The sequence below is a fragment of the Carcharhinus amblyrhynchos genome, unplaced genomic scaffold (genome assembly GCF_965287045.1).
Source record: "Carcharhinus amblyrhynchos unplaced genomic scaffold, sCarAmb.v2.hapA scaffold_44, whole genome shotgun sequence".
Lineage (NCBI taxonomy): Eukaryota > Metazoa > Chordata > Chondrichthyes > Carcharhiniformes > Carcharhinidae > Carcharhinus > Carcharhinus amblyrhynchos.
Window position 1 is genome coordinate 1075996 of NW_027649785.1, and position 27252 is coordinate 1103247.

The 27252-nt window shown below is 46.3% G+C and overlaps 1 protein-coding gene across 1 annotated transcript in view; it reads left to right on the top strand.

Annotated features, from left to right (window-relative positions):
- timm50 (translocase of inner mitochondrial membrane 50 homolog (S. cerevisiae)) overlaps positions 1-27252 on the top strand; it is a 135845-nt gene that overhangs the window by 87028 nt on the left and 21565 nt on the right. Inside the window, exons 4-7 of the mRNA XM_080181945.1 lie at positions 5298-5356; positions 7022-7141; positions 10599-10703; positions 16835-16933. Of these exons, the coding sequence (XP_080038071.1) occupies positions 5298-5356; positions 7022-7141; positions 10599-10703; positions 16835-16933 (383 nt within the window). The remainder of the gene's footprint in view (positions 1-5297; positions 5357-7021; positions 7142-10598; positions 10704-16834; positions 16934-27252) is intronic.

Genomic DNA, 27252 nt, shown 5'->3' on the forward strand with positions numbered 1-27252 from the left:
GCTCCGCGTTCCTCCCATGGTCCAAAGATGTGCAGGTTAGGTGGATTGACTGTGGGAAATTTCCCCTTAGTATCAAAGAAATTAACGGGGTACGAGGATGGGGGGCTGGGTGGGGTTATTATCGCTGCAGACTCAAAGGGCTGAAAGGCCGCTTTCTCCATTGTAGGGATTCTATGATTCTAAGAAGTTTCAACAGAGCAGAGCAGTGCATAGCAGCGATTTATTCTCCCTTCAGTCTTCTGAAATTGTTAACTCTGTGCACTGGGATCTTGCTGAAGTGGCTGTTCTTTCTGATGGTAAGAGCCTAGGACTGTTGGTCTCCAGTGTGTGAAGCAGTGCAGCGGGCAACAACCCCAAACTGAACTTCCTGGTTCACTAAGACCACGGCCAGGAAGACCTGTTCTCTATGCTGGACAATCCCAGGCAAGTGACCATAACACACAGAATCACAGAATCCCTACAGTGCAGAAAAGGGCCATTCGGCCCATCGACTGAGCACTGACCACAACCACACCGAGGCCCAATCTCCATAACCCTATTTATTTACCCTACTAACCATCTGACACTCGGGGGCAATTTAGCATGGCCAGTCAACCTAACCTGCACATCTTTGGACTGTGGGAGGAAACTGGAGGAAACCTATGAGGAGAACATGCAGTGCCCAGGCAGACAGCCGGGAATCGAACCCGGGTCCCTGGCGCTGTGAGGCAGCCGTCCTAACCACTGTGCCACCCCAACACATCTCAAACAAAGCATTTCTCTGGATCAGCAGCAGCTGCGAGAACATCCTGAATCAATGGCATTATACATCTCATCACAAAACTTACACTTGTCAAGTATTTTGGGCAATCTTTGTATTTTTCCAAAGCTCTTTTGCCCCTCTCGATGTTGACTCCTCCTGCTACCGCAGCTGAATATAATTTTGTCCTCTCTCCAGTGGGTTTCTAACAGCAATCTTAATGAGATCAAATTGTCTATGGCTCTGTATGAAGACAGAACAGGCATGTTTTCATATAATGCCAAAAGAAGTATTTAAAAAAAAGCAAAAGCTCAGCAGTTCTGGCAGCATCTGTGGAGGGAGAAATAGCGTTAAGGTTTTAAGGCATTGGGAAAAGTTATTACCGTTCCCTTGGTTCCGCCCAATCGGTTCTTTAGTCATTTAATGTTTCCCGTCCTCCGCCCTTCTCCTTTGTGTTCTTTGCCCGTCCTTCCCAAATTTATCCACTTTAAACCCATTACATTTCTAATTTTCCCTACTTCTGTTGACTGAAACGTCTGATGCGAGTGTGGAATGGACGTGCACAGAACTGGCAGTTTATGTTGTATTCTTGGTGCCCGGAGAAACTTCTGCAGCTGTGCCATCTCTGCCCTTCCTCTGGGCATGTTGCAAATTTGGCATTGACGAGGCTTGTCCAACCTTTTCATATTGCAATTTTTCACTCTCCACTGATGAGATTTTGCCAAGTTGAACATGAATCTTTAAGAAACATATTAAAGCAATATATTAATAATTTTTTTAAAAAGTAACTAATAAAAATTACCATCATAAAGGGCCAAGCAGCACTGCACATTAAAGCCTTTTTGTCCCTCTCTCAGACAGAGTAAACCTCAAGCCCCAGTCACCAGGGAAGCGGTGGGGACCAGGGCCGAGCTAAAGTGTTGTGTTTAGCTAACACTGATATTGTGTTTGCATCTCTTTCCCCTCCCTGTATGTTTTATGGATAGGTTTTTATGGAGGGAAGAGAGAATGGGTGTGTGTGTCTGTGTCCGTCTCGCACACGCAGTCTCACTCACACAATCTCCTCACCCGAGCCTATGAGATATGCATACTTTTAATTCATGAAATAGTGGGCAAGATCGCCTCCCATCAAACCTCCACAGGCCTTCTCAAGCTTCTCCCAGTTGCTGAACACTTGTTCCTTCCTTCTCGCCACCCCTCTCCTGAGCCCTTGCTTGGGAAGGCCCACATATGTTCTTGAGCAATCAAATAAGCCAACAATAACAAGAGAGGCATAGCCAAAAGGGGCATCTTCAGATGAGTCTGTGGACTAGCTGCTGTTGTGGTAATAGACTGCACAAGATGAATCAGACTTGGAAGTGTTGTGGCTGTGATGGTCCCAAGTCGGAGACTACGGTTTCTGTGGTGGTTAGCGGACTGGACAGGCATAATTGCTGCAACTCTATTTTTCCTCATGACCTCCCCAACCTGCTCCGTCCTCTTGCCATGTGCTCCTTTAGGGGGCTGCACCTATATGCGAGGGCACAATTAAGGTTTGATTTATTATTGTGATATGTATTAGTAAACAGTGAAAAGCATTGTTTCTTGTGTGCTATGCAGACAAAGCATACTGTTCATAAAGAAGGAAATGAGGGAATGCAGAATGTAGTGTTACAGTCATAGCTAGGGTGTGGACAAAGATCAACTTAATGCGAGGTAAGTCCATTCAAAAGTCTGATGGCAGCAGGGATGAAGATGTTCTTGAATTGGTTGGCCAGTGTCTTCAGACTTTTGTGTCATTTTCCCGACGAAAGAAGGTGGAAGAGAGAATGTCCGGAATGTGTGGGGTCCTTAATTATGCTGCCTGCTTTTCCAAGACAGTAGGAAGTATAGACAGTGTCAATAGATGGGAGCCTGATTTGAGTGAAGAACTGGGCTTCATGAGTTCATGACTCTTTGTAGTTTCTTGCAGTCTTAGAGCAGGAGCCATACCAAGCTGTGATACAACCAGAATTCTGTAAATGTTGGTGAGAGTTTTAGAGGACATGCCAAATTTCCTTAGTCTGAGAAAGTAGAAGCATCGTTGGGCTTTCTTAACTATAGCATTGACATAGAGGGACCAAGACGGGTTGTTGGTGGTCTAGATATTTGAAGTTCTCAACCATTTCTGCTTCGTCCCCATTGATGTAGACAGGAACATGTTCTCCACTACACTTCCTGAAGTCAGTGACTATCCCCTTGATTTTGTTGACATTGAGGGAGGGATTATTGTTGTCGCATCAGTTTACCAGATTCTCTATCTCTTGCCTGTACTGTGTCTCATCATTGTTTGAGATCTGACCCACTATGGTGGTGTCATCAGCAAACTTGAAAACCGATTTGGAGGGGAATTTGGCCACACAGTGCTAAGTGTATAAGGCGTATCGTAAAGGGCTGAGGACACAGTCTTGTGGGACACCAGCATTAAGGATGATCGTGGAGGAGGGTTGTTGACTGTCCTTACTGATTGTGGCCTGAGAGTTAGGTAGTCTGTGAGGGAGAGGAGATGCCACTCACTTTCACAGTACTTGCTGCTCCTCCAATTACAGACTGATTCTCTCCTGCATTTACTGATGACAGACTCACGTGAACGTGGGCGAGAAAGAGCCTATGATTGGAGGATCAATCCTTGCAGGTCTTTTACCGAGGTTACTTGTAATTTGAACAGCAAGTCTGTAAACTGGATGCAGAGGTTTTGGCAGCCAAGTCATAAACTGCAGGTTGGACAAGCCTGGCATAGACTGACCTCGAAACACACTGAACCAAATTTCAGTGCTTGTTTCAACCAGAGATGAAATGAGAATGACCGCCCTTGACATTGAGGCCACATTTGACCCGAGTGTGGCATTAAGGAGCCAATGGGAATCAGCGGAAAATCCCTCCACTGGTTTGAGTCTTACCTGGCTCAAAGGAAGATGATTGTGGATATTGGAGGTCAAGCATCTTAGATCCAGAACATCATTGCAGGAATTTCTCAGGGTTAGTGTCCTAGACCCAACCATCTTCAGCTGCTTCATCAGTGACCTTTCTTCCATTAAGAGTGGGCATGTTCCCTGATAACTGCACAGTGTTCAGCTTCTTTCACAACTCTTCAGATGCTGAAGCAAATGCAGTAACGCTGGACGATATCCAGGCTTGGGCTGTCAAGTAGCCAGTAACAGTCATGCCTTACAAGTGCCAGGCAATGACCATCTCCATCAAGAAAGGATCTAGCCATCATCCCTTGACATTCATTGGCATTACCATCGCTGAATCCCCCATTATCAACATCCTAGGGGTTACCATTGACCAGAAACTGAACTGGACCAGCCATATTAATACTGTGCTTACAAGAGCAGGTCAAAGGCTAGGAATCCTGTGGCAAGGAACGAACCTCTTGATGTTCCAAAGCTAATTCACCATTTACAAGGCACAAGTGAGGAGTGTAATAGAATACTGTCCACCTGTCTAGATGAGTGCGGCTCCAACTACATTCAAGAAGTTTGACACCATCCAGGACAAAGCAGCTTGCTAAATTGCTACCCCTTCTACAAACATTCACCCCTGCAACACCAATGAACAGTGACAGCCATGTGTACCATCTACAAGATGCACTGCAGGAACTTACCAGTGTTCCTTAAACAGCACCTTTCAAACTCATGACCACTACCATCCAGAAGGACAATAGCAGTAGATACCTGGGAACACCTCCAAGCCACTCACCATCCTGACTTAGAAATATATCGGCCGCACTTTCACTATTACTGAAGATAGGGTGAAAATCCCGGAACTTCCTCCCTAACAGCACTGTGTGTGTACTTGCTCACGGGGACTGCAGCAGTTCAAGAAGACAGCTCACCACCCCTGGGATGGGCAAATGTTGACTTAGCCAGCGACATATACACTCCACAAAAGGATTTTTTTATATGTGTTTACAAAAGGTGTCCTTTTATCGATTGCAGTGACCATCTTGATTCTATTTGCCCTGAGACAGTTCCCCATAGGAGGTCTGATGACTTGCCCATCTAAGTTGAATTTTCTGGAAACTGATGGGAAGGGTTTCGAGTGAGGTGGGCTAAACGCAGGTAAATGGAACTAGTTCAGTTTAGGAAACCTGGTTGGCATGGATGAATTGGGCCAAAGAGCCCATACCTCTGTGACTCTATGTTGTTGAGCCCAGATAGTTGAAAGAACTTGGTTGTGGTTTTGTTCTACATTGAATTCTCATGACGGAAGCGTTCCAGAGTTTTGATGTGACACATATAACAGACTGGGGATTCTGCACCATACTCTCTTACATAGAGAGAACGTAGAATTCTGTAGAATATACAGTGCAGAAATAGGCCATTTCAACTCGAGTTGGTTCATGCCAATGGCTATGCAGCATACAATCCTTTCTCCACCATTCTGACAGAGATGCAAGTTTGCCTTGAATGTGGTATTCACCCAGCACTCTGAAAAGTCATTGCTGTAGCTTTATGGAAAATGATTTTGTTCATTTAAAATGTTGTGCCAATTAAACAGTTCACAGACTCAATAGAATGCTTCTTTCCCTTTGCAGATCCTCCTGTTGTACAGCAGTTACGAAGGACGTATCGTTACTTCAAAGATTACAGACAGGTGGGTGCAACTATTACGCAGAACGTCATGCTGCATTTATTCAGTAAACGTGTGGGCGCAATTCAGAACGTATTTGTAGTCAAATCCTATGTTCTCTATAAGTCAGCATTCAGTATCTGTAAAGATGATATAGAACATTACAGCGCAGAACAGGCGCATTATAATTATTATAATTATAATGAGAAGCATTAGATAATATTTGGCAGGTTGAGGCATTACATGTGGCTGTTTGCCAGGTGGAGTTTGGGAGCACTGGGCCAGGATGTACCTTCGCTATCTATTGCTAATTATGACCTCACCCTGCAGTATTTGTCGAATGCCTTCCATCTTCTGTCCAATTGCACTCATTATACTCTCCCCACTTACTGTTCCTGAAACCTGAGATCCCCCTCCTCTTTCGAGTCTCCTCCTTCCAAATTTCTTCCTGTCCTGTGGAAAATTTCTTGATGTGAAACAGAGGCCCTTGAGGTTGATATCAAGAGTGCCAGTTCTGAATTTCATTTGGTGCGGGGGGAATAAAGGATGCTTCTGCCTTTCTGTCCGGCAGTACAGCTGGATCTTGCTATTGTGAATTTTTGAGGATGTCAGTACAGGACGTTAGCTTGTTAGTTGGAGCCCGCACCTGTAAATCTGTTACGCTGTTCCACTGGCAAAGCTAGGACACCGGTTTGCAATTTCATTGTCGCTCACAGTTTCATTTTGGCAGCTACTGGGAGCTGGGCGAGTTGAAGACTGAGGGGTGTGGGAGTCAGTGAAAATGTTAAAATAACTTCTTGGTTAACACTGTGACCAGTTTCACTAATGCCCACGCTAAAACAACTTTGTGACCCCAAGGATGGAGCTTCCCTGATGTTGGGGTTGGAGGGAAGTGCATTTAGTTTAAACTTTATTTATTTGTGTCAAAGTAGGCTTACATTAACACCGCAGTGAAGTTACTGTGAAAATTCCCCTAGTCGCCACACTCTGGCGCCTTCGGGTACACTGAGGGAAAATTTATCACAGCCAATGCACCTAACCAGAACATCTTTCGGGCTGTGGGAGGAAACCGGAGCACCCGGAGGAAACCCACGCAGTCACAGGGAGAACGTGCAGACTCCGCACAGACGGTGACCCAAGCCGGGAATCGAACCCGGGTCCATGATGCTGCAAGGCAGCAGTGCTAAAACTGTGCCATTATGCAAGTTTGACCTCTTTTATATGGCAATCACATTACAGTACTGACCAGCAGGGCTGGTGCAGAAACGGCGTCCCAGTTACCCACACTGCCTTGCCTCTGGAGAGAGCAGAGCCAGCTGACTGGGTCATGAATGGACCTCACCACAGTAAATGGGGTGTTAGGATTACTCGTGTTAGCATCACTGGTTATTAAGACCCTGCTGCGCTTGCTTGTCCTGTGGTGCACGTTGAGGTTCAGGTGTGTAGTAATCCCCCGACAGCTGGGATCTGGACTCACGTGCAACAGATTCAGGAGTGCAACAATAGAGAGTCAGCAGCATTGAGGTTGTCATCAATAGGTGGGAGGGAAGTTCTGAAAAGAAACTTTCCTCTCCCTGCCTCTTTGGACAGATCAAAGTATCTTTTTTTACAAATTTGCCCTTGTAACATAAGCTGTGGCACGTTTCTTTGATCCTACCCTTTTCCTTTCATTTCTCTTTTTTTCCCCAGATGATAATTGAGCCCACCAGTCAGAAGCTGCTGCCAGACCCCCTTAAAGAGCCATATTACCAGCCACCGTACACCGTTGTGTTAGAGCTAACAGATGTGTTGCTGCACCCAGAGTGGTCGGTAAGTCTGTCAACTCCTGGTCGTACAGCATCTCGCGGCAACACTCGCCACAGGGAATGCTTCTGCAACAAGTGAACCACTTTGGCAAGATTACCTCAGAGGAGGAGGAAAGTCTGCGGAAAATGCTTTCTGTTCAAAAGATTTTTTTATTATTCCATTTTTTTTAAAAGAAAAGCAAACTTTTTCAAAATGTTCATCTTCAAGTTATCATCTTGTCATTTGTCCAATTAGAGCGTTGAACATACAGCACAGGAACAGGCCCTTCAGCCCACGATGTTGTGCTGAACATAATTAAACTAATCCCTTCTGCCTGCTCTTGGTCCATATCCCTCTATTCCTCACATATTCATGTGCTTATCTAAAAGCCCCTTAAATGCCCCTATTCTATCTGCCTCTCAGCGCCAGGAACCCAGATTCAGTTCCAGCCTTGGAGACTATGTGGAGTTTGCACATTCTCCCCATGTCTGCATGGGTTTTCTCTGGGTGCTCCAATTTCCTCCCACAGTCCAAATATGTGCAGGTTAGGTTGATTGGCCCTTAGTGTCAAAGGAAATAGGAGGGTGAATATGTGGGGTTATGGGGATAGGGCAGGATGGGATTGTGGTCGGCGCAGACGTGATGGGCTAAATGGTCTCTTTCTGCACTGTAGGGATTCTGTGATTCCCTACATGGTGACACTGAAAGGCACTATATGACTGCAAGTTTATTCCCTGTGACTTTTTGGTGGTTGTTTGCATAAATAGAAAATGTCTCAGTTCCCAGAAAGATATTACGCAACATTTTTGCTGTGTAAAAATGTGCTTCCCAGCTGGAAGCATTGCTTCATATTGGCAGAGTTCGGGCAACCAACTCCAGCATTCTTGTTTTACTGAAATCCTCTTGTATGTTAATCCAGTCACTTGCGTGGTTAGCCTTCTGTTTGGTTTGGAGGGTGGGGGCTGACAATGAAGTTGAGTCCAGCCCAGTTCCCGACCAGTGGCACACTTACAGTTTCAGTCAGCGGCCTGGAGCAGGAGCCGCGGCTGGTTTTGTTTCTGGCCTGCACCCACTGAGGTCAATCGCCAGTCCTCGGCGGCTAACCTGTGTTGCGCCTGGGATACCCTAACGACGCAGGCCATGCAGTCAGTACTCCTTGTGTCAGTGTGTCTAAGTGTTTTATTGTACCTGTTGAAAGCACACCTGTCGAGTGGGCAGTCCATTGTAATGTGAACACCTGAGTACAGAGCAGGTGGTTGAAAGGACCGAGGACTCCCCATATGGTGCTCTTCAGAGGGGAGGGATTGCAGTGATATGTATTACAGTACTTTTCCACAATGTCGAGACAAAATGAAAGCATTTGCCCTTGGGCGTGATGGGTTTTATTATTTGATGTTTCTGGAAATGCTTCTTCATTGTGTTGTCTTTGTGTTTATGGTTTAAAAGTTACTGCAGTTTTGCTCCGTTGCGTTTTAGATTCCCAGCAGTGCAGAAGGGAGGCCATTCAGCCCATCAAGCCTGCACTAACAACAATCCCACCCAGACCCTATCCCCGTAACCCGAAATATTTAACCCAACTAAGGACCAATCCATCTAATCAGCATGTCTTTTGGACTGTAGGAGGAAAGCGGGGCACCAGGAGGAAACCCACGCAGATACAGGGAAAATGTGCAGACTCCACACAGACACTGACCTGAGGTCGGAATTGAACCTGGTCCCTGGTGCTGTGAGGCAGCAGTGCTAACACACTGTACCACCGTGCCGCCTGTTGTGAGCCACTTAAAACATTCTATCTGATTATGTTGCATTCAGCATTGAGCTTGGGTTTGTTCACACAGCACCACGGCTCCATTTCAGAGGACTGACTTGTACAGTCCTTCTGTATGTTAAATATGAAGAATGGGTGGATCGAAAACAAAAATTGCCTTGTCTAACATGCTTCCCCTTACTGTTTGCACCTCTTGGACTCTTGCCTTGTTTATTTAACACTTGGCCAATGTCACTATCTACAGAAGAGACATCCAGTAAGAGATACCTGCATGAGATATTATAGCTTTGAAAGCAAAATGTTGTTGTAACATTGAAATCAACCTTGACCACTTATATTTCATAAACAGTGCTAGAGGCGGGCAGTAAAGCTCTGGGTATTGAAAGTCTGATTCCTCAGCCCTAATACGTGTCCCAGTCATTAAGTCTTTGAAGCGCAGGCAATTCATTTATTTTTGCGTTTTGTTGTTTGCCCTCCCTTATACTGCTTGTTTGTTCTGTGAGAAGCTCATGGCATAGAAATTTCAAGAAGACATTATAGTCTACAGGGCGAATAAGCTTAAATAGGAATGCAAGACTTGTTAGCATCCATATTTTTGAGAAAAATGCAAATCAATGAGAATTTGAACTTGGACTTCATATCTGGCTGCTAAGTAAGGCTCCAAAACCTTATACATATTCATAAAGTGATGAGGGGCATAGGTAAGGTGAATAGCTGAGGTCTTTTTCCCAGGATAGATAAGGGAGTCCAAAGCTAGAAGGCATAGGTTTAAGGTGCCAGGGGAAAGATTTAGAAGGGGCAACTTTTTCACACAGAGTGTGGTAAGTGTATAGGATGAGCTGCCAGAGCTGGTGGTAGAGGCGGGTACAATAGCAACATTGAAAAGACATTTGAACAAATACGTAGATGGGAAAGGTTTAGAAGGATATGGGCCAAACGCAGGCAAATGGGACTAGTTCAGTTTAGGAAATGTGGCCACGCGGATGAGTCGGGCCGAAGGGCCTGTTTCTGTCCTGTTATCTCTGACTAAATGACCCAGAGAAACACAGCTTGACCACTCCTTGTCAGACCTATGCTTGTTCTGTATGTCAGCAGCTAGCCTGTGTAATTACACACTGAGTTTTAACAATATCCTTGAATCTTGAATGCTGAATCGGGATCATTTGGGACACTTGTTGCCCTCCAGCTGGTGGCATTTTGCAACTCCAGATAAATAAGGAAATCATAGAATCCCTACAGCACAGAAAGAGGCCATTCGGCCCACTGAGTCTGCACCGACCACAATCCCACCCAGGCCCCATACCCCTACTTATTTTACCCACTAATCCCTCTAACCTACGCATCTCAGGACACTAAGGACAATTTTAGCATAGCCTATCAACCTAACCCGCACATCTTTGGACTTTGGAGATGATCTGTTTTAGTGATGTTGAAGAAGGGATAAATATTGGCCAGGACATCAGGAATACTTTGAACCTGAACCTGGGCCTGGCCAGACTTGCCAAAAACAAGTCCAGGGAGCGGGCGATCTGACTGCCTGCCCCTCTACCTCTGACAATGCAGCTCTTACTCTGCTATTACAAAGGTCAGCCTTGGCTCTCTGGAATGGTGTTACCTTCCGACTCAGAGGAGAGTGAGCCGAGGCTGCGCCTAAACTTTATAAAGTTTTACTGGTAGCAATTGACTCACTCTGTCCCTTATCTTTTGTTCAAGTTAGTTACGGGCTGGCGGTTTAAGAAGAGGCCAGGTATTGACTACTTTTTCCAGCAGCTGGCTCCGCTGTACGAAATTGTTATCTTCACCGCAGAAACGGGTATGGTGAGTATCGTCTGTCCTCTGACTGCAACAAGCGGTGCACAATCCTTCATTCAATCGTCTTGGAGTGTTAATGTTTGTTTTTCTCCTTTTTAACCTTGCTCCCTTTGGGTTAGGTGGTGAGAAACTGAGCGATGAACAGCCAGGTTCCTGGAGCACTCTCAAATCTCTGCTCTTCTCAGCTGGAATGTGAAGAGGAATCAGTCAGTCAGGAAAGAATCATACAACCCCTGCAGTGCAGGAAGAGGCCTTCAGCCCGTCAAGCCTGCACCGACCACAATCCCACCTAGACCCTATCCCCATAATGCCATGTATTTACCCTGCTAGTTAGTCCCCCCACATTGGCAAGGCCAATCCACCTAACCTGCACATATTGGGAGAAAACCGGGAGCACCTGGAGGAAACCCACACAGACACGGGGGGGGCATGCAAACTCCACACAGACAGTCACCCAAGGCCAGAATTGAACCCGGACCCCTGGCTCTGTGATGCAGAAATGCTAACCACTGTGCCACCCCAAAGAGTCAGCAACTCCTGGGTTTTCTTTGAAAGCACCAGTTTGCCAGTCAAAAAAAGAATAACTGCATGATAATTTCTGAATCGTAATATGTGACAATGCAGATTGTAATCAATCTGCTAAACCTGACATTTGATTGCTGTTATGTAATACCATTCATGTTGTAAAAGAAATAACTAAATTTTGTTGTGAATACTTCAAAGCCCAAACTCTTGGGAATAGGGACTAACTGGTGAGCATTTGCTGTAGTTGAATGCACTGTGGGAGGTACTTTTACATTCTCGGACTGCAGCTGGTTGTGTAGCTCCTTCATATTTGGAAAATACGTAGTCCGGTTTCACTTTCTCCACCAGTTGCTGAGACTTGCTGTCTCGTGCTACTGCTGGGTTCACCGGGTCCTCTCCAGCCTGGCATCAGGTGGCGAACGGCTGTGGGTGGATCTCAAGTGAGAACAAAAGTTTATTTATTTATTTATTAGCCAGTCACATGTAGGCTTACATTCACACTGCAGTGAAGTTACTGTGAAAACCTCCTAGTTGCCAAACTCTGGCACCTGTTCCGGTACGCTGAGGGAGAATTTAGCACCTAACCAGCACATCTTTCGGATTGTGGGAGGAAACCGGAGCACCCGGAGGAAACCCACGCATACACAGGAAGAATGTGCAAACTCTGCACAGAGACCCAAGCCAGGAATCAATTCTGGGTCCCTGGCACTGTGAGGCAGCAGTGCTAACCGCTGTGCTTAATAGAGATTTATAAGATGATGAGGGGGATAGATAGAGTAGATGTGCAGAGACTATTTCCTTGGATGGATGTAGCTGTTAGTAGGGGGCACAACTATAAGGTTCATGGTGGGAGATTTAGGAGGGATGTCCGAGGTAGGTTCTTCACTCAGAGAGTGGTTGGGGTATGGAATGGACTGCCTGCTGTGATAGTGGAGTCGGACACTTTAGGAACTTTCAAGGGGTTATTGAGTAGGCACATGGAGCGCTCCAGAATGATAGGGAGTGGGATAGCTTGATCTTGGGTTCGGACATGGCTCGGCACAATATTGAGGGCCGAAGGGCCTGTACTGTGCTGTACTGTTCTATGTTTCTATGCGCTGCCTGTAGCAGCATCAGGCCAGCGAGTGTTGCAGCGAAAAGCCCCTTAAATTGAGTTATTGGTGCAAGTGGTTTGGAACTGCCTATTTCTATATGTTTAAGAGTGATTGTCTCTTTGCGTGTCTACTCAAGTTAAAATCTGTGTTGGGCAGCCTGCACTGATGATTAAATCTGGGCTAGTGGATTCAGTTGCTGAGACAAGGACGAAGACTAAATAGTTCAGTTGGATAGGTTGAAAAGTCATTATGTGGCACAGATGGAAATTAAATCATCACAATATGCAACATAGTCATAGACAAACAGTAAAGTATGATTAAAATAACTTTTAAAATTGCACAATTATGCCTGAGGGCAGTTGAGTCAACCACATTGCTGTGGCTTTGGAGTCTGGCTGCCGTCGGTGGTGGTGGAGGCAAATTAAGAGACTTCTGGACGAGTACGTGGGACTTATTAGGATTGAGGGTTATAGGTAAGCCTAGTAGGTAGGGATATCATTGGTGCAACTTGTGGGCCGAAGGGCCTGTTTGTGCTGTAGTTTTTCTATGTTCTACATGTAGGCCAGACCAGGTAAAGTTGGCAGATTTCCTTCCCTAAAAAACATTAGTGAACCAGATGAGTTTTTCTGACAATTGTTTGTTTCACGATCATCAGTCAATTCTTAATTCCAGATTTTTTAGAAATTAAATTCAAATTTCACCATTTGCTGTGGCAGGATTCGAACCCAGGTCCTTGAAATGTAGGAAATGCAGTGAGATGATAACCAGATAACCTTTCATGATGATTTTGGATGAGAGAACTTCCCTGCTGCTGCTTGACAATATTTGCAACCAACTGACAGGATGAATGAGTCCTCACTTTCATGTCACACTCAAAAAAAAACACCTCTGTCAGTGCAGTGTGCCCTCAGGGTTGGCGTGTCAGCCTGCATTACAGCCACAGGGTCTCTCTGGGTGGGGTTTGACCCACTGAGTGGAGGAAATACAGAAAATCTCTGATCCTGATAAATGATGTGCAAACGTGGGACTAAAAAAATTTTCTGTTGCAATTCAGCTCCACGTGTGGCAGTTTCAACTGCTGGAATTTCAACAGTGTTCTTGAGGGCATAATTAAAAATTGAGTGAAGCGAATCAAGTTGTACGTGTTGTGGAATAGATGAATGTGGGTACCTGTCTGGCAGGTTTCTGCCTGCACCATGCTGAAGGACTTGTTCCTTTGCTAATCACTACGTGCTTATCTTTTGCTACTAAACCAAAGAGCACAGTGCTCTTTTTTTGCAAGTGTTCACTGCAAGAAACACAGCAGCCAGTTTACACACAGCAGGACCCTACAAACAGCCAGGAGATTATGAGCAAATAAATCATTTTTTAAGTGTTGTTGGTTGAGGGACGTCGGGGAAAACTCCCCTGCATGGGATCCTTTAGGACCATCTGAGAGCAAATGGGGCCACAGTTCAGAAAGGTGGTTAATTTATCCCCACAGCAATATTATCCTGTCTCTGCAAATTACTCTCTCTCTCTTGCTACTTTAAGATCCCCTTGGAGGAGAATTGTAGAATCTCTATAGTTCCAAAAGAGACCATTCGGCCCATTGAACCGGTGCCGATAACAATCCCACCCTTACCCTATCCGTATAATCCTACGTATTTACCCTGCCAATCCCCCCCCCCCCCCGACACTAAAGGGCAATTCACCATTGGCCGATCAACCTAACCCACACGGTTTTGAAGTACGAGAGGAAACTGAAGCTCCTGGAGGAAACCCATGCAGATACTGGAAGAAGGTGCAAACTCTACACAGTCACCTGAGGCCAGAATTGAACCCGGGTCCCTGGCACTGTAGGGCAGCAGTGCTAGGCACTGTACCACACCAGAGCAGCATTCCTCATTGTCCAGCCCTGATATCTCCTCACTCTCTCCTCTCTCTCTCTCCTCACTCTCTCTCTCTCTCCTCACTCTCTCTCTCTCTCCTCACTCTCTCTCTCTCCTCACTCTCTCTCTCTCTCTCCTCACTCTCTCCTCGCTCTCGCTCTCTCTCTCCTCGCTCTCTCTGTCACTCCTCGCTCTCTCTCTCTCCTCGCTCTCGCTCTCTCCTCACTCACTCTCTCTCCTCGCTCTCTCTCTCCTCGCTCTCTCTCTCCTCACTCTCTCTCTCCTCACTCTCTCTCTCCTCACTCTCTCTCTCCTCACTCTCTCTCTCCTCACTCTCTCTCTCCTCACTCTCTCTCTCCTCACTCTCTCTCTCCTCACTCTCTCTCTCCTCACTCTCTCTCTCCTCACTCTCTCTCTCCTCACTCTCTCTCTCCTCACTCTCTCTCTCCTCACTCTCTCTCTCCTCACTCTCTCTCTCCTCACTCTCTCTCTCCTCACTCTCTCTCTCCTCACTCTCTCTCTCTCCTCACTCTCTCTCCTCACTCTCTCTCTCCTCACTCTCTCTCTCTCCTCACTCTCTCTCTCTCCTCACTCTCTCTCTCCTCTCTCTCTCTCCTCACTCTCTCTCTCTCCTCACTCTCTCTCTCTCCTCACTCTCTCTCTCTCCTCACTCTCTCCTCACTCTCTCTCTCTCCCCTCACTCTCTCTCTCTCCCCTCACTCTCTCTCTCTCCCCTCACTCTCTCTCTCTCCCCTCACTCTCTCTCTCTCCTCACTCTCTCTCTCTCTCCTCACTCTCTCTCTCTCTCCTCACTCTCTCTCTCTCTCCTCACTCTCTCTCTCTCTCCTCACTCTCTCTCTCTCTCCTCACTCTCTCTCTCTCTCCTCACTCTCTCTCTCTCTCCTCACTCTCTCTCGCCCCCCCCACACACACACTCTCTCTCTCGCCCCCCCACTCTCGCACTCTCGCCCCCCGCCCTCTTACTCGCCGTCTCGCCCCCTCCACCCTCTCTCTTGCCCCCCCACCCTCTCACTCGACCCCCTCCCCCCCGGCCCGGCCCATGCCTTGGCAAGTGTGAGGTGGTCCACTTTGGTAGGAAGAATGGTAGGAAGGACTATTACTTACGGGGCGAAAAACTGCAGCAGGCGACGGTGCAGAGGGACCTCGGGGTCCTTGTGCACGAGTCGCAAAAACCCAGCCTGCAGGTGCAGCAGGTGGTCAGGAAGGCGAATGGGATGCTGGCCTTCATAGCGAGGGGGATTGAATATAAAAGTAGGGAGGTCTTGCTGCAGCTGTATAGGGCATTGGTGAGGCCGCAGCTGGAGTACTGTGTGCAGTTTTGGGCGCCGCACCTGCGCAAAGATATTTTGGCCTTGGAGGGAGTGCAGAGGAGGTTTACTTATCTGATGCCGGAGTTGAGGGGGTTGTGCTATGAGGAGAGGCTGAATAAACTGGGCTTGTACTCGTTAGAGTTTAGAAGAATGAGGGGAGATCTCATTGAGACGTATAAGATGATGAATGGGATGGATAGGGTAGAGGTGGAGAGACTCTTCCCGCTCAAAAACGACAGTAGGACTAGGGGGCACAGCCTCAAGATAAAAGGGGGGCGGTTTAGAACGGAGTTGAGGAGGAACTTCTTCACTCAAAGGGTGGTGAATCTCTAGAATTCTCTGCCCGTTGAAGTGGTGGAGGCTGCCTCGCTAAATATTTTTAAGACGCGGGTTGATGGGTTTTTGATAAGAGAGGGGATTAAGGGTTATGGGGAGAGGGTGGGAAAGTGGAACTGAGCAGCGACAGATCAGCCATGATCTTATTGAATGGCGGGGCAGGCTCGAAGGGCTGGATGGCCTACTCCTGCTCCTATTTCTTATGTTCTCCGCCCTGGTCCTCCCACGTTCTCGCTCCCCCCTCCCTCTCTCTCCCTCTCTCTTTCTCTCTCCCTCTCTTTCTCTTTCTCTCTCTCAGTTGCTGTAGGCTGCACTGGTTCCTTGCAATTGGCAGCATCACTGGAGACAAGGAGCCTTGCCATGGAGAGGCTGTCCTGTCATTGAAGGCAGTTGTTTTTAAAACATTGTTATTTGTAAATCACATGATTACTTGTACAAATACGTTCAAACATGTAAGCAAGTTTGCGATAAAGGTCGCCAACGGCAGGAGTTTATTGTATTGTGTGATTCCTACACCCAACTACAGCCCAGGTTCTCCTTGTGCATCTGAGTGTAAGGCTGCAGAAGGTACATAATTGATTAGAACCTCTATCAGGCCAGCTGAAAGTATCATTTGGGAGGTCACTTGCCTCTTTTGTTAGGGCAATATCTTTAAATTTGTTTGTGGCCCCAAGTCCCAACTTTTGGGCCTTGCGCACCTGGCAAAGTAAATTCCCAGCCTCTTATGGAGGCTTGTGACTTAGAAGAGGTGCAGTGTTTCTGGTTGCTGCCATTGGTGAATCCTAACAAGTTTGTTTCTCAATTGTAGGTGGCTGCTCGCCCCAGCACCAAATCTTACAAGGTGGAAAAGCATGTTCCAGTTTTGAGTTTCGGATAGCACGTAATTGTAATAGTTCAAAGGTTATCGTCTCGCTTCTGATGTGAACCTGAATCTTTATTCGGAGTGGTTACTGACAGTCCTGCATGCTTCTCTCTTACAGACCGCGTACCCACTTATTGACAGTGTGGATCCACACGGTTTCATTATGTACCGTCTGTTCAGGGACGCGACACGGTATATGAACGGTCACCATGTGAAGGTATTTGCAGCTTTTCTGCTTTTGTGTTTTGTAGTATTGAAATAGCAGTTGTGTCTTTGCAGCACAGAGGTGTAGCACCCTCGGATGTTTGGCCGTAAAACATCTAGGGCAGAATTCTCCGACCTTTCTCACGGCAGAAACTCTCCAGTCTCGCCGCTGTGAGCGGAGATTTGGCTGAGGGCCAAATTCTCCATTCTCACTGGCAGGGCGTAAGTGGGCAGAGATTTCCAACCTTAATTTATCAGTGAAAGGCACCTTCCTGACCACCTCAGCACAAGTCGCAGGGGAAATTCAATCATGGGGCACTTAGTTTTATGAGGACGGCATTCTACCGTAACACAATTGTGTTGACTGAGAGGGAGCAAGGTATGTACCCTTAAGCCAGCAGCTAAAAGCAAACCTTAAACTGCTGCAGGACAATGTGATCGTGCGACCGAGCTGGATCACTTCGTTGTATAGTCACTGTTTTATTTTAAATGGATCCTGTCTTCTATGCACATAGAAATTTCAGCACGGGGTGTATTTCAGCATGTGGAGCGGCACAGTGGCACTGTGGTTATCACTGCTGCCTCACAGCATCAGGGACCCAGGTTTGATTCCCAATTTGGGTTACTGTCTGTGTGGAGTTCCCCCCCATGTCTGTGTGGGTTTCCTCCGGGTGCTCTGCTTTCCACCCACAGTGCAAAAGACATGCTGGCTAGGTGCATCGACCATGTTAAACTCTCCCTCAGTGTACCTGAGCTGCAGTGTGGTGACTACATAAGAAATAGGAGCAGGAGTAGGCCATCTAGCCCTTCGAGCCTGCCCCGCTATTCAATAAGATCATGGCTGATCTGAAGTGGATCAGTTCCACTTTCCCGCTTTGTCCCCATAACCCTTAATTCCCTTGTCTATCAAAAACCTATCTACCCGTGACTTAAATATATTTAGCGAGGTAGCCTCCACCACTTCAACGGGCAGCGAATTCCAGAGATTCACCACCCTTTGAGTGAAGAATTTCCTCCTCACCTCTGATCTAAACGCCCCCCCCCCCCCCCCAATCTTGAGGCTGTGTCCTCTAGTCCTGCTATCCTTTCTAAGCGGATAGAATTTCTCTACCTCTACCCTATCCATCCCTTCATTACCCTATACGTCTCTATAAGACTAGGGGATTTTCACAGTAATTTCATTGGTGTTAATGTAAACCTACTTTTGACACGAATAAATAAACTTTAAATTATTTGATGCAAAAACATAATACTGCAGATACTGGAAATCTGAACTAAAGAAATGCGAAATGCTGGAAATACTCAGCAGGTCTGACAGTATCTGTGGAGAGAGAAATGGAGTTGATTTTTCAGGTTGTGGTCCTTTCATCAGAACTGAAATATTGACTCCTGTTTCTCCACAGATGCTGCCAGATCTGCTGAGTATTTCCAGACTTTGCAATCCATTAATTAATCACAATGAAAATTGCATATGTACTTAATATCCAAGATAATTGTCAAACACACTGAACAGTTGAGTGAACAGAACTTGATGCCTGATATTGCATTGCTGATTTTCAAACTGTGGAACTTGGTTAATTGTATAGGACTGCGATGCACACTGCTTTGAGATTCTCAGGAAGCCATTTCACTAAAAGTGCGTTTGTTTCCCTGTTGCTCTGCCGAGTCACCTGATGAAGGAGCAGTGCTCCGAAAGCTAGTGGCTTTTGCTACCAAATAAACCTGTTGGACTTTAACCTGGTGTTGTGAGACTTCTTACTGTGTTTATCCCAGTCCAACGCTGGCATCTCCACATCTTCACTGTGCAGAGTCGAAAGCTTTTCACCAAACAGCAGGTTTGCAGACTTGTATTTCGTGAATGGAGGGTAAATCGTGATTTAGCTGCGAACGTGAACTGAGCCTTCAGTTCCTCACCTGGGCGGGCAAGAGCCCATAAGAATCAGAAAAAGATGGAAGAAAACCAGGAAGCAAAATCTTGTATTAGTTTATGCTGCAAATGCCTGGCAGACTGTAAAGGGTTAAAGGCCATAGTAAAGCTCTGTATCCCATCTGTCTGATGTCACTGCCTTCAATTCCACAACACCTGCAGCACAATATTTACAAAGCAGAGGTTTATCGGGGGTGTGTTTGGTAGAGGGGTGGGTAGGCAGGCACAGGGAGGGTTCCGCATTGCCCCACGCTCTGTAATCCGAGCTCCTCTGAAATGACCATGCCTACAATAGTATGTGTGGCCTGCATTACTGCAAGCCTTCTGCCTCGCCTCCCACCTCCCATCTGTTGTCCTGTGGCACCCAGGGAGTCTTTCTGAGCACACACCATCCCCTCGGGCCTCCTGGAAAAGGCCGGGGTCTGCCGAGAGCAGCAGCAATGACAAACCTGCTGTGCAGTTGAGATTACGATAGTTTAAAGACTGTCGGTGCAATAAGCAAAGTGTTAGAGACTGATTCCCCAAAGGACCTTTTCATTTTCAGATGAAAGACACAGATAGTTATAGCCACGAGTGTTTAATTGCATATCAATATCTCCTCAGTTCAATCGATTGTGGCATTTTGGAAAACAATGGAGAATTGGCCCAACTTTCTTGTCCGTCTCTCTCCCTCCGTTTTTACTCTGTCTTTGCTCATTTTCTTCATACTCTGTGTTTAGTTTTTGTCATCCTAACTCCACTTTCTTTCTTGGTCCCGGGTTTTTCTGCTTGTTAGTACGTATTCTCTCATACGGTTGTGAAACGTTAACTGTCGCTTGAGTTAATTATTTGCCTTTACCCCTCGTTCATCTTCTGGATTACAATGTTTGTTTAAAATCTAACTTTAATGACAATACTCTAGGGGAGAGTGAGGCTGTTCATTTAATTGTAAATTCAATGATCAGGGTCAACTGCAGGAATGAGAACAATTGGGAAATTGGTATGGAATTGGGGAGATGAACAGGATTTCTTCCTGCGATATTGATGTGCCTCCTGGCATACTTTGCTATCACACTACAGAGCTTTCTCTCTAAAATAAACATGCAGCATGATCAGTGAATGTTGGCTTCCGTAAGAATGATCACAACTGAGCCTGTTTTTCCTCATCTGACATGTCAGCATTACATCAGGGTCACCGAGTAACAATCGGGAGCGGGTCGATCGGATTGTCCCAAGTGAGGTCAACTCATTCATGGAGAATCAGAGTGGTTCCAGAAGGAGGCCTTTTGGCCCATTGCGTCTGTGGCAGCTTCCCGCAAGAGTAACAAGCCCAGCTCCACTCCAGTAGGAATGGTTTCCTCTTGATCTACTGTGTCCAGGCCCCTCATGATTTTGAAATCTCTAACAAGCCTCCTCTTAACCTTCTCTTCCCCAATGAGCAGAGCAGCAGCTTCTCCAGTCTATCCAGTGACTCAAGTTCCTCATCCCTTGACCCATTCTCATTCATCTTTTCCACTCCCTCTCTAAAGTATGGTGTCCAGAACTGGACACAGTACTCCAGTTGAGGCTGAACCAGTGTTTGTAGAGTTTTATTTATGTGGTGTGCTCCTATTTATGTAGTAGAGGTGGATTTACAATTCGTGGGGCTCCAAGCTCACCTTCATTTCTATGCCCCATCTCCCACACGCTTCCATTCTCACTCGCCTGGAGTTTTCAGGGCAGCCCCCTGCCTCATTCGTCATGTCCTTGTTCTAAGGCTTCATTCGGGGCCTCATGCCTCACTGTTGCAAATCTACGTGTCTTGCCTGCTCCCCTCGCTTGGCGCTGTCCTCATCTTGTGGTAGCGTTCGGCCCCTTGCTGTTACTGGCCCTGGGTCAAGTCAGAAAGCTGCTCGCCTTTTGTAAAAGCTGTAAAACCGCAGCACCCTCTGCCTCTTCCTCACACTGATCACTGGTTAGCACTGTTGCCTCACAGTGCCAGGGACCTAGGTTCGATTCCTGACTTGGGTCACTGTCTGTGTGGAGTTTGCACATTCTCCTCGTGTCTGCATGGGTTTCCTCCAGCTGTTCCCCCTGAGTGTTCTGGTTTCCTCCTACACTACAAAAATGTGCAGGTTAGGTGCATTGGCCATCTTAAATCCTCCCTCAGTGTACCCGAACAGGCACCAGAATGTGGCAACTAGCGCATTTTCACAGTAACTTCATTAGGGTATGAATGTGAGCCTACTTATGGCTAAAAAAATATACTTTTTATTTACCAGGGTTAAATTCCATTTGCCACTTATCTGTCCATTTTCCTGTAAGACATGCAAACTCACTGTTAACCCCTCAGCCTTGTATCATCGGCAAACTTACTGATCCTACCTCCCGTGTAGTCATCTATGGCATTTATAGAAATGATGAAGAGCAGGGAGCCCAGCACGGATCCGTGTGGTAGGCCACGGGTCACTGGCCTCCAGTCACAAAAGCAGCCACCTGTCGTCACCCTCTGTCTCCTACGGCTAAGCCAAATATGAATCCACCTTATCAGACCACCCTGTATCCCATGTGAATTAGCATTCATAATAAGTCTCCCATGTGGGACTTTGTCAAAAGACTTTGCAGAAATCCACGTAAACTACATCAACCGCACTACCCTCATCCTCACACTTGGTTACATGTTCAAAAAATTCAATCAAATTTGTTAGGCATGACCTCCCTCTGACAAAACCATGCTGACTATCCCTGATCAAACCTTGCCTCTCCAAATGGAGATAGATTCTCTCCTTCAGAATCTTCTCCAGTAGTTTCCCAACCACAGACGTGAGACTCACTGGTCTGTAGTTCCCCGGCTTGTCTCTACAGCCTTTCTTAAATGGTGGGACCACATTAGCTGCTCCCCAGTCCTCTGGCACCTCCCCGGTGGCCAGGGAGGAATTAAAACTTTGGGTCAGAGCCCCTGCAATTTTCTCCCTCGCCTCCCACAACAGCCTGGGATACAATTCATCCGGACCCAATGATTTTTCCACTCTTTAGGCCTACCAATACCTTGTCACTCTGATTTTCTCTAGAGCCTCACAGCCTCTCTCCCTGAGCTCCATAAATACCACCTCATTTTCATGGGTGATGACAGATGTGAAATATTTGTTTAACATACTCACAAAATCCTCCACCCACAGAATTCCCCCTTGGTCCCTAATGGGTCCTATTCTTTCCCTGGTTGTCCTCTTCCCATTGATGTACTGAGGATTCTCCCTACTTTTGCCAGCCAGAGCTTTCTCATATCCCCTCTTTGCTCTCCTAATTGATTTCTTAAGCACCATCCTGCACTTCCTGCACTCCACTAATGCCTCTGCAGACTTACTCCCGTTATACTTCTTATAAGCCTCTTTCTTCCTTCTCACTATATTCTGAATGTCTCTGGTCATCCATGGTTCTCTGGGTTTATTGCACCTTCCTATTATCCTAGAAGGAACGTGTTGGGCCTGTATGCTCCCCATTTTATCTTTTAACATTCCCCCACTGCTCTTCTGTAGGTTTTCCCACGAGTAATTCGTTCCTGTCAACCTTCAAGTTTTATTACATTCCCTATTACTCTGGGGGAAGAAAACAGCCAGCTCAGTGGTTTATACATACATACCTCCAGCTCCTGATTCACCTTCTTTAGAATTTGATCTTTTACTTCATATTATCTTATTGCATGTTCTGCCATTACACCAAAGTTTTTTTTTAAGTTTATTTATTAGTGTCACAAGTAGGCTGACATTAACACTGCAATGAAGTTACTGTAAAAACCCCTAGTTGCCACATTCTGGCGCCTGTTTGGGTACACTGAGGGAAAATTTAACATGGCTAATGCACCTAACCAGCACATCCTTCTGACTGAGGGAAGAAACCGGAGGAAACCCGTGCAGAAATGGGGAGAATGTGCAGAGTCTGCACAGTCACCCAAAGCCGGGAATTGAACCTGGGCTTCTGGCAGTGTGAGGCAGCACTGCTTCACTGTATCACTGCCATTGTGCCATCCTGGGTGGTAGTATTGATTAAGGAGAGCACTGAAGTGCTGGAGAGAGGATACGTTTCAGAGGAGTTAAGCACAGAATCTATTTAGTTTGAGCTAAGGAACTAGGACTTATAGAACTAGGAGTTTCTAAATTGTATTCAGGGGAATTTTCTACATCAGTATGTTGCCAGTCTAATGAAAAAGGAGGCATTGCTGAATCTAGTCTGGGAAATGAGGTGGGTGAAGTGAATCAGTTCTTGGTAGGGGAACATTTAGGGGAAATTGGCCATAGATCCATGAGGTTTTGGTTAGTTATTGAAAAGGGCACGGGGCAACCCAGAGTAAAAAGATTTAACTGGTGGTGGGCCAATTTCAGTGGGGTGAGAAATGCTCTGGCCCAGGTAAACTGGAGTCAAAGATTGGCAGGCAAAATTATAATAGAATAATGAGCTGCCTATAGAGAGAGAATTTGGTCGGAGTGGAGGTACGTTCCTGCGAGGAAAAATGGGAAACAAATCCAGAGCTGTCTGGATGACGAAAGAGATGGAAAGTAAAATGAAGCAGAAAAGGGGTGCAAGTGATAGATGTCGGGTGGATAATACAAGTAAGAACTAGACAGAATATAGAAGGTTCAAAAGGAAAATGAACAAATAAACAAATAAGAAGCAAAGAGAGAGTATGAGAAGAGACTGGCAGATAACATAAGAGGCTCCAAAAAGTCATATAAATACCAACTGGAGGAGTGAAAGCAGTTGGGCAGATTAGCAACCCAAAAGTAGACTTATGCATGGAGGCAGGGGAATGGTTGAGATATTAAAGAACAAAGAACAACCCAGCACGGGAAACAGGCCCTTCGGCCCAACAAGCCCGCGCCGCCGCATCACCCTACACCTATTCTACCCTGCGTGTCTACGAATAGAACCCCTGACTTAGCCAGATTCAGGGGAGAATAGTGTCAATTTGGTAAAACCAATCAGCCTAAGAGCACATCTTTAGGGTGTGGGAGGAAACCGGATCCCCTCCTAACAGTCGTCCATCCTCCCTTCTCTTCAGCCCTTGAGACCTCCTCCTGCTCATGGTTCCCAGCCATTATCTCCTCGTTCTCCCTGACTAGAAACGCATCTTCCAGCCGCCCCTCGAGTTGCCTGACCCGGGCCCTCAAGCGCTGCAGTTCTAAACATTTACTGCATTAAAAGAGTACTTTGCTTCTCACTTTCCAGGAAGATTCACCCAAGTAAAAAAGGAGGCAGTCGAGAGGCTGCATGGGCTAAAAATTGATGAAGAAGAGGCATTAGATAGGCTGGCCATGTGTAAAGTTGACAGTTCACCAGGACCAGATGTGATGAAGATAATGCGGGACAGTTATGGTGGAGATTGCAGAAGCATTGGCCACAATCATCCAATCCTCCTTGGATGCAGGGTTGGTGCAGGAGGACTGGAGAACTACAAATGTTATAGCAGCAACTATCGGTCAGTCAGTTAAACTGCAATGGTGGGAAAGCTTTGGGAAACCAGTTGGAGCAACGTGAAGTCACTTAGACAAATATGGATTAATTAAGGAAAACACAGTAAGAAGCCTCACAACACCAGGTTAAAGTCCAACAGTTTATTTGATGGCAGAAACTACGACAAGCTTTTGGAATGCTGCCTCTTCATCAGGTAAGTGGGAGTTTGATCACAAACAGGGCATATAAAGACACAAACTCAATTTACAAAATATTGGTTGGAATGTGCGTCTTTACAGGTAATCAAGTCTTAAAGGCACAGACAATGTGAGTGGAGAGAGGGTTAAGCAGAGGTTAAAGAGATGTGTACTGTCTCCAGCCAGGACAGTTAGTGAGAATTTGCAAGCCCAGGCAAGTTGTGGGGGTTACAGAGAGTGTGACATGAACCCAAGATCCTGGTTGAAGCCGTCCTCGTGTGTGGAACTTGGCTATCAGTTTCTGCTCAGCGACTCTGCGTTGTCGTGTGTTGTGAAGGCCACCTTGGAGAACATTTACCCGAAGGTCAGAGGCCGAATGCCCGTGACCACTGAAGTGTTCCCCAGCAGGAAGAGAGACAATCACTCTTGCCTGGTGATTGTCGAGTGGTGTTCATTCATTCATTGTCATAGTGTCTGCATGGTTGCCCCAGTGTACCATGTCTTGGGACGTCCTTTCCTGCAGCGTATCAGGCAGACAATGTTGGCTGAGTCGCAAAAGTATGTACCGTGTACCTGGTGGATGGTGTTCTCATGTGAGATGATGGCATCTGTGTTGATGATCCAGCATGTCTTACAGAGGTTGCTGTGGCAGTGTTGTGTGGTTTGTGGTCACTGTTCTCCTGAAGGCTGGGTAGTTTACTGCGGACAATGGTCTGTTTGAGGTTGTGCGGTTGTTTGAAGGCAAGAAGTGGGGGTGTGGGATATCCTTCATCAATAACATGTTGAAGGCTCCGGAAAAGATGTCGTAGCTTCTCGGCTCCGAGGAAGTATAGGACGATGAAGGGTACTCTGTCCACCGTGTCCCGTGTTTGTCTTCTGAGGAGGTTGGTGCGGTTTTTGGCTGTGGCGCATTGGAACTGTCGATCGATGAGTCGAGCATCATATCCTGATCTTATAAGGGCATCTTTCAACGTCTGGAGGTGTCTGTTGCAATCCTCCTCATCTGAGTAGATCCTGTATATATGGATGGTTTGTCCGTAGGGGATGGCTTCTTTAACATGTTTAGGGTGGAAGCTGGAGAAGCGTACAGTGGCCTATTGGAGGGTAGTAACACATGGAACTTATACCTCTGTGATGGCCTACTGGAGGATAGTAACACCTGGAACTGTACCTCTGTATGAGTCTGCAGCGTATCTGTTTGTCGTTGGAGAGCATTTGTGAGTTCAGATGTTGACATAATCCAATTAGAATCATCATAGAAACCATACAGTGCAGAAAGAGGCCATTTGGCCCATCGAGTCTGCATCGACCACAATCCCACCCAGGCCTTACCCCCATGTCCTACATATTTACCCACTAATCCCTCTAACCTACGCATTTCAGGACACGAAGGGGTAATTCTAGCATGGCCAATCAACCTAATCCGCACATCTTTGGACTGTGGGAGGAAACCAGAGCACCCGGAGGAAACCCACACAGACACGAGGAGAATGTGCAAACTCCACACAGACAGTGACCCGAGCCGGGAATCAAACCCAGGACCCTGGAGCTGTGAAGCAGCAGTGCTAACCCACTGTGCTACCGTGCCACCCAGTTGAAAGAAGTCGTCACCTTGCTCTTCAGATAAGAGTACATATACTTGTAGTCCATATCCAGTCACAGAATGTGCCTTGTACGATAGCCTTGCACTGCGTAATTCCAGCAAAGCTGCTGATATTCATGAATCACAGCGGTTAACTTAACTCAGCAGAAGCCCCTCATTAGACCCAGGACAAGGCGCCAGTGTCTTCCAAAGCAGCCCATTGCCCATCTGCCGCCTGACAAAATGCTGCTTTCTCCCTTCGCTGTGAAGCATCTGGCCACAGGCAATCTGTCACCTTGTTTTTTTTTGACACTGTCAGAAGTCAACCTGCATCGATAGAAACATCAAACAGGGAGTTCCAGCATTGAATCTAATCTAACAGACTATGTACGCAACTATTGTGCGCCGGTACAACGTGGGTCAGGAAATGGCAGGTTCCAGGGATGTGCGCAGCGATTTACATTCTGATAAAGATTCTCTTTTGCCTCCAGTTAGCCTTTGTTTTCTGTTAATACCTTTCCTTTTCACAAATCTTATGTTTTTCATACGTGTTAGCTGACAGTATAACCACAAGTGTGTTCATACAGCAACGTGTTATCTGGCAAAGAGCTACACCATATCGCACCCCTAACTAGAATAATTCAGTCGTCTCTAATGAATTCTTAATGTAATCTGAAATTAGGATAATTTAATCTAATATTTCTTTATAAACTGTGTAATGTTAAGTGACAGGCTCTTTCTTTAATACCTATCCTTATTAACCTCTCTCACTTGTACAGCCTGCTCAGTATCATGAGGCAAATGAGAACGATTTGGTGGGGGGGAATAACTTCTACAAATGGCTCCGCAAGCACTTTTCCGATAGGCATTGCACAGGGGGCTTCACACAGCTTTGGAAAAATATCTCTCCTGTCTGGGCCTTTTGCAGATGAGAGTCTGGGATGCTAGGTCCCTAACAGTGCTGTGGGTGTTTCTACAACACAAGGACTGCAATAGTCCAGGGATATAGTTCACCATCAGTTTCTTTGATTTGATTTATTATTGTCACATGTATCAGTATTCATTGAAAGGTATTGTTTCTTGTGCGCTACATGGACAAAGCATACCTTTCATAGAGAAGGAAAGGAGAGAGTGCAGAGTGTTACAATTGCAGCTAGGGTGGAGAGAAAGATCAACCCTAGCTACAACACAAAGTCCAAAGATATGCAGGTTAGGTTGAT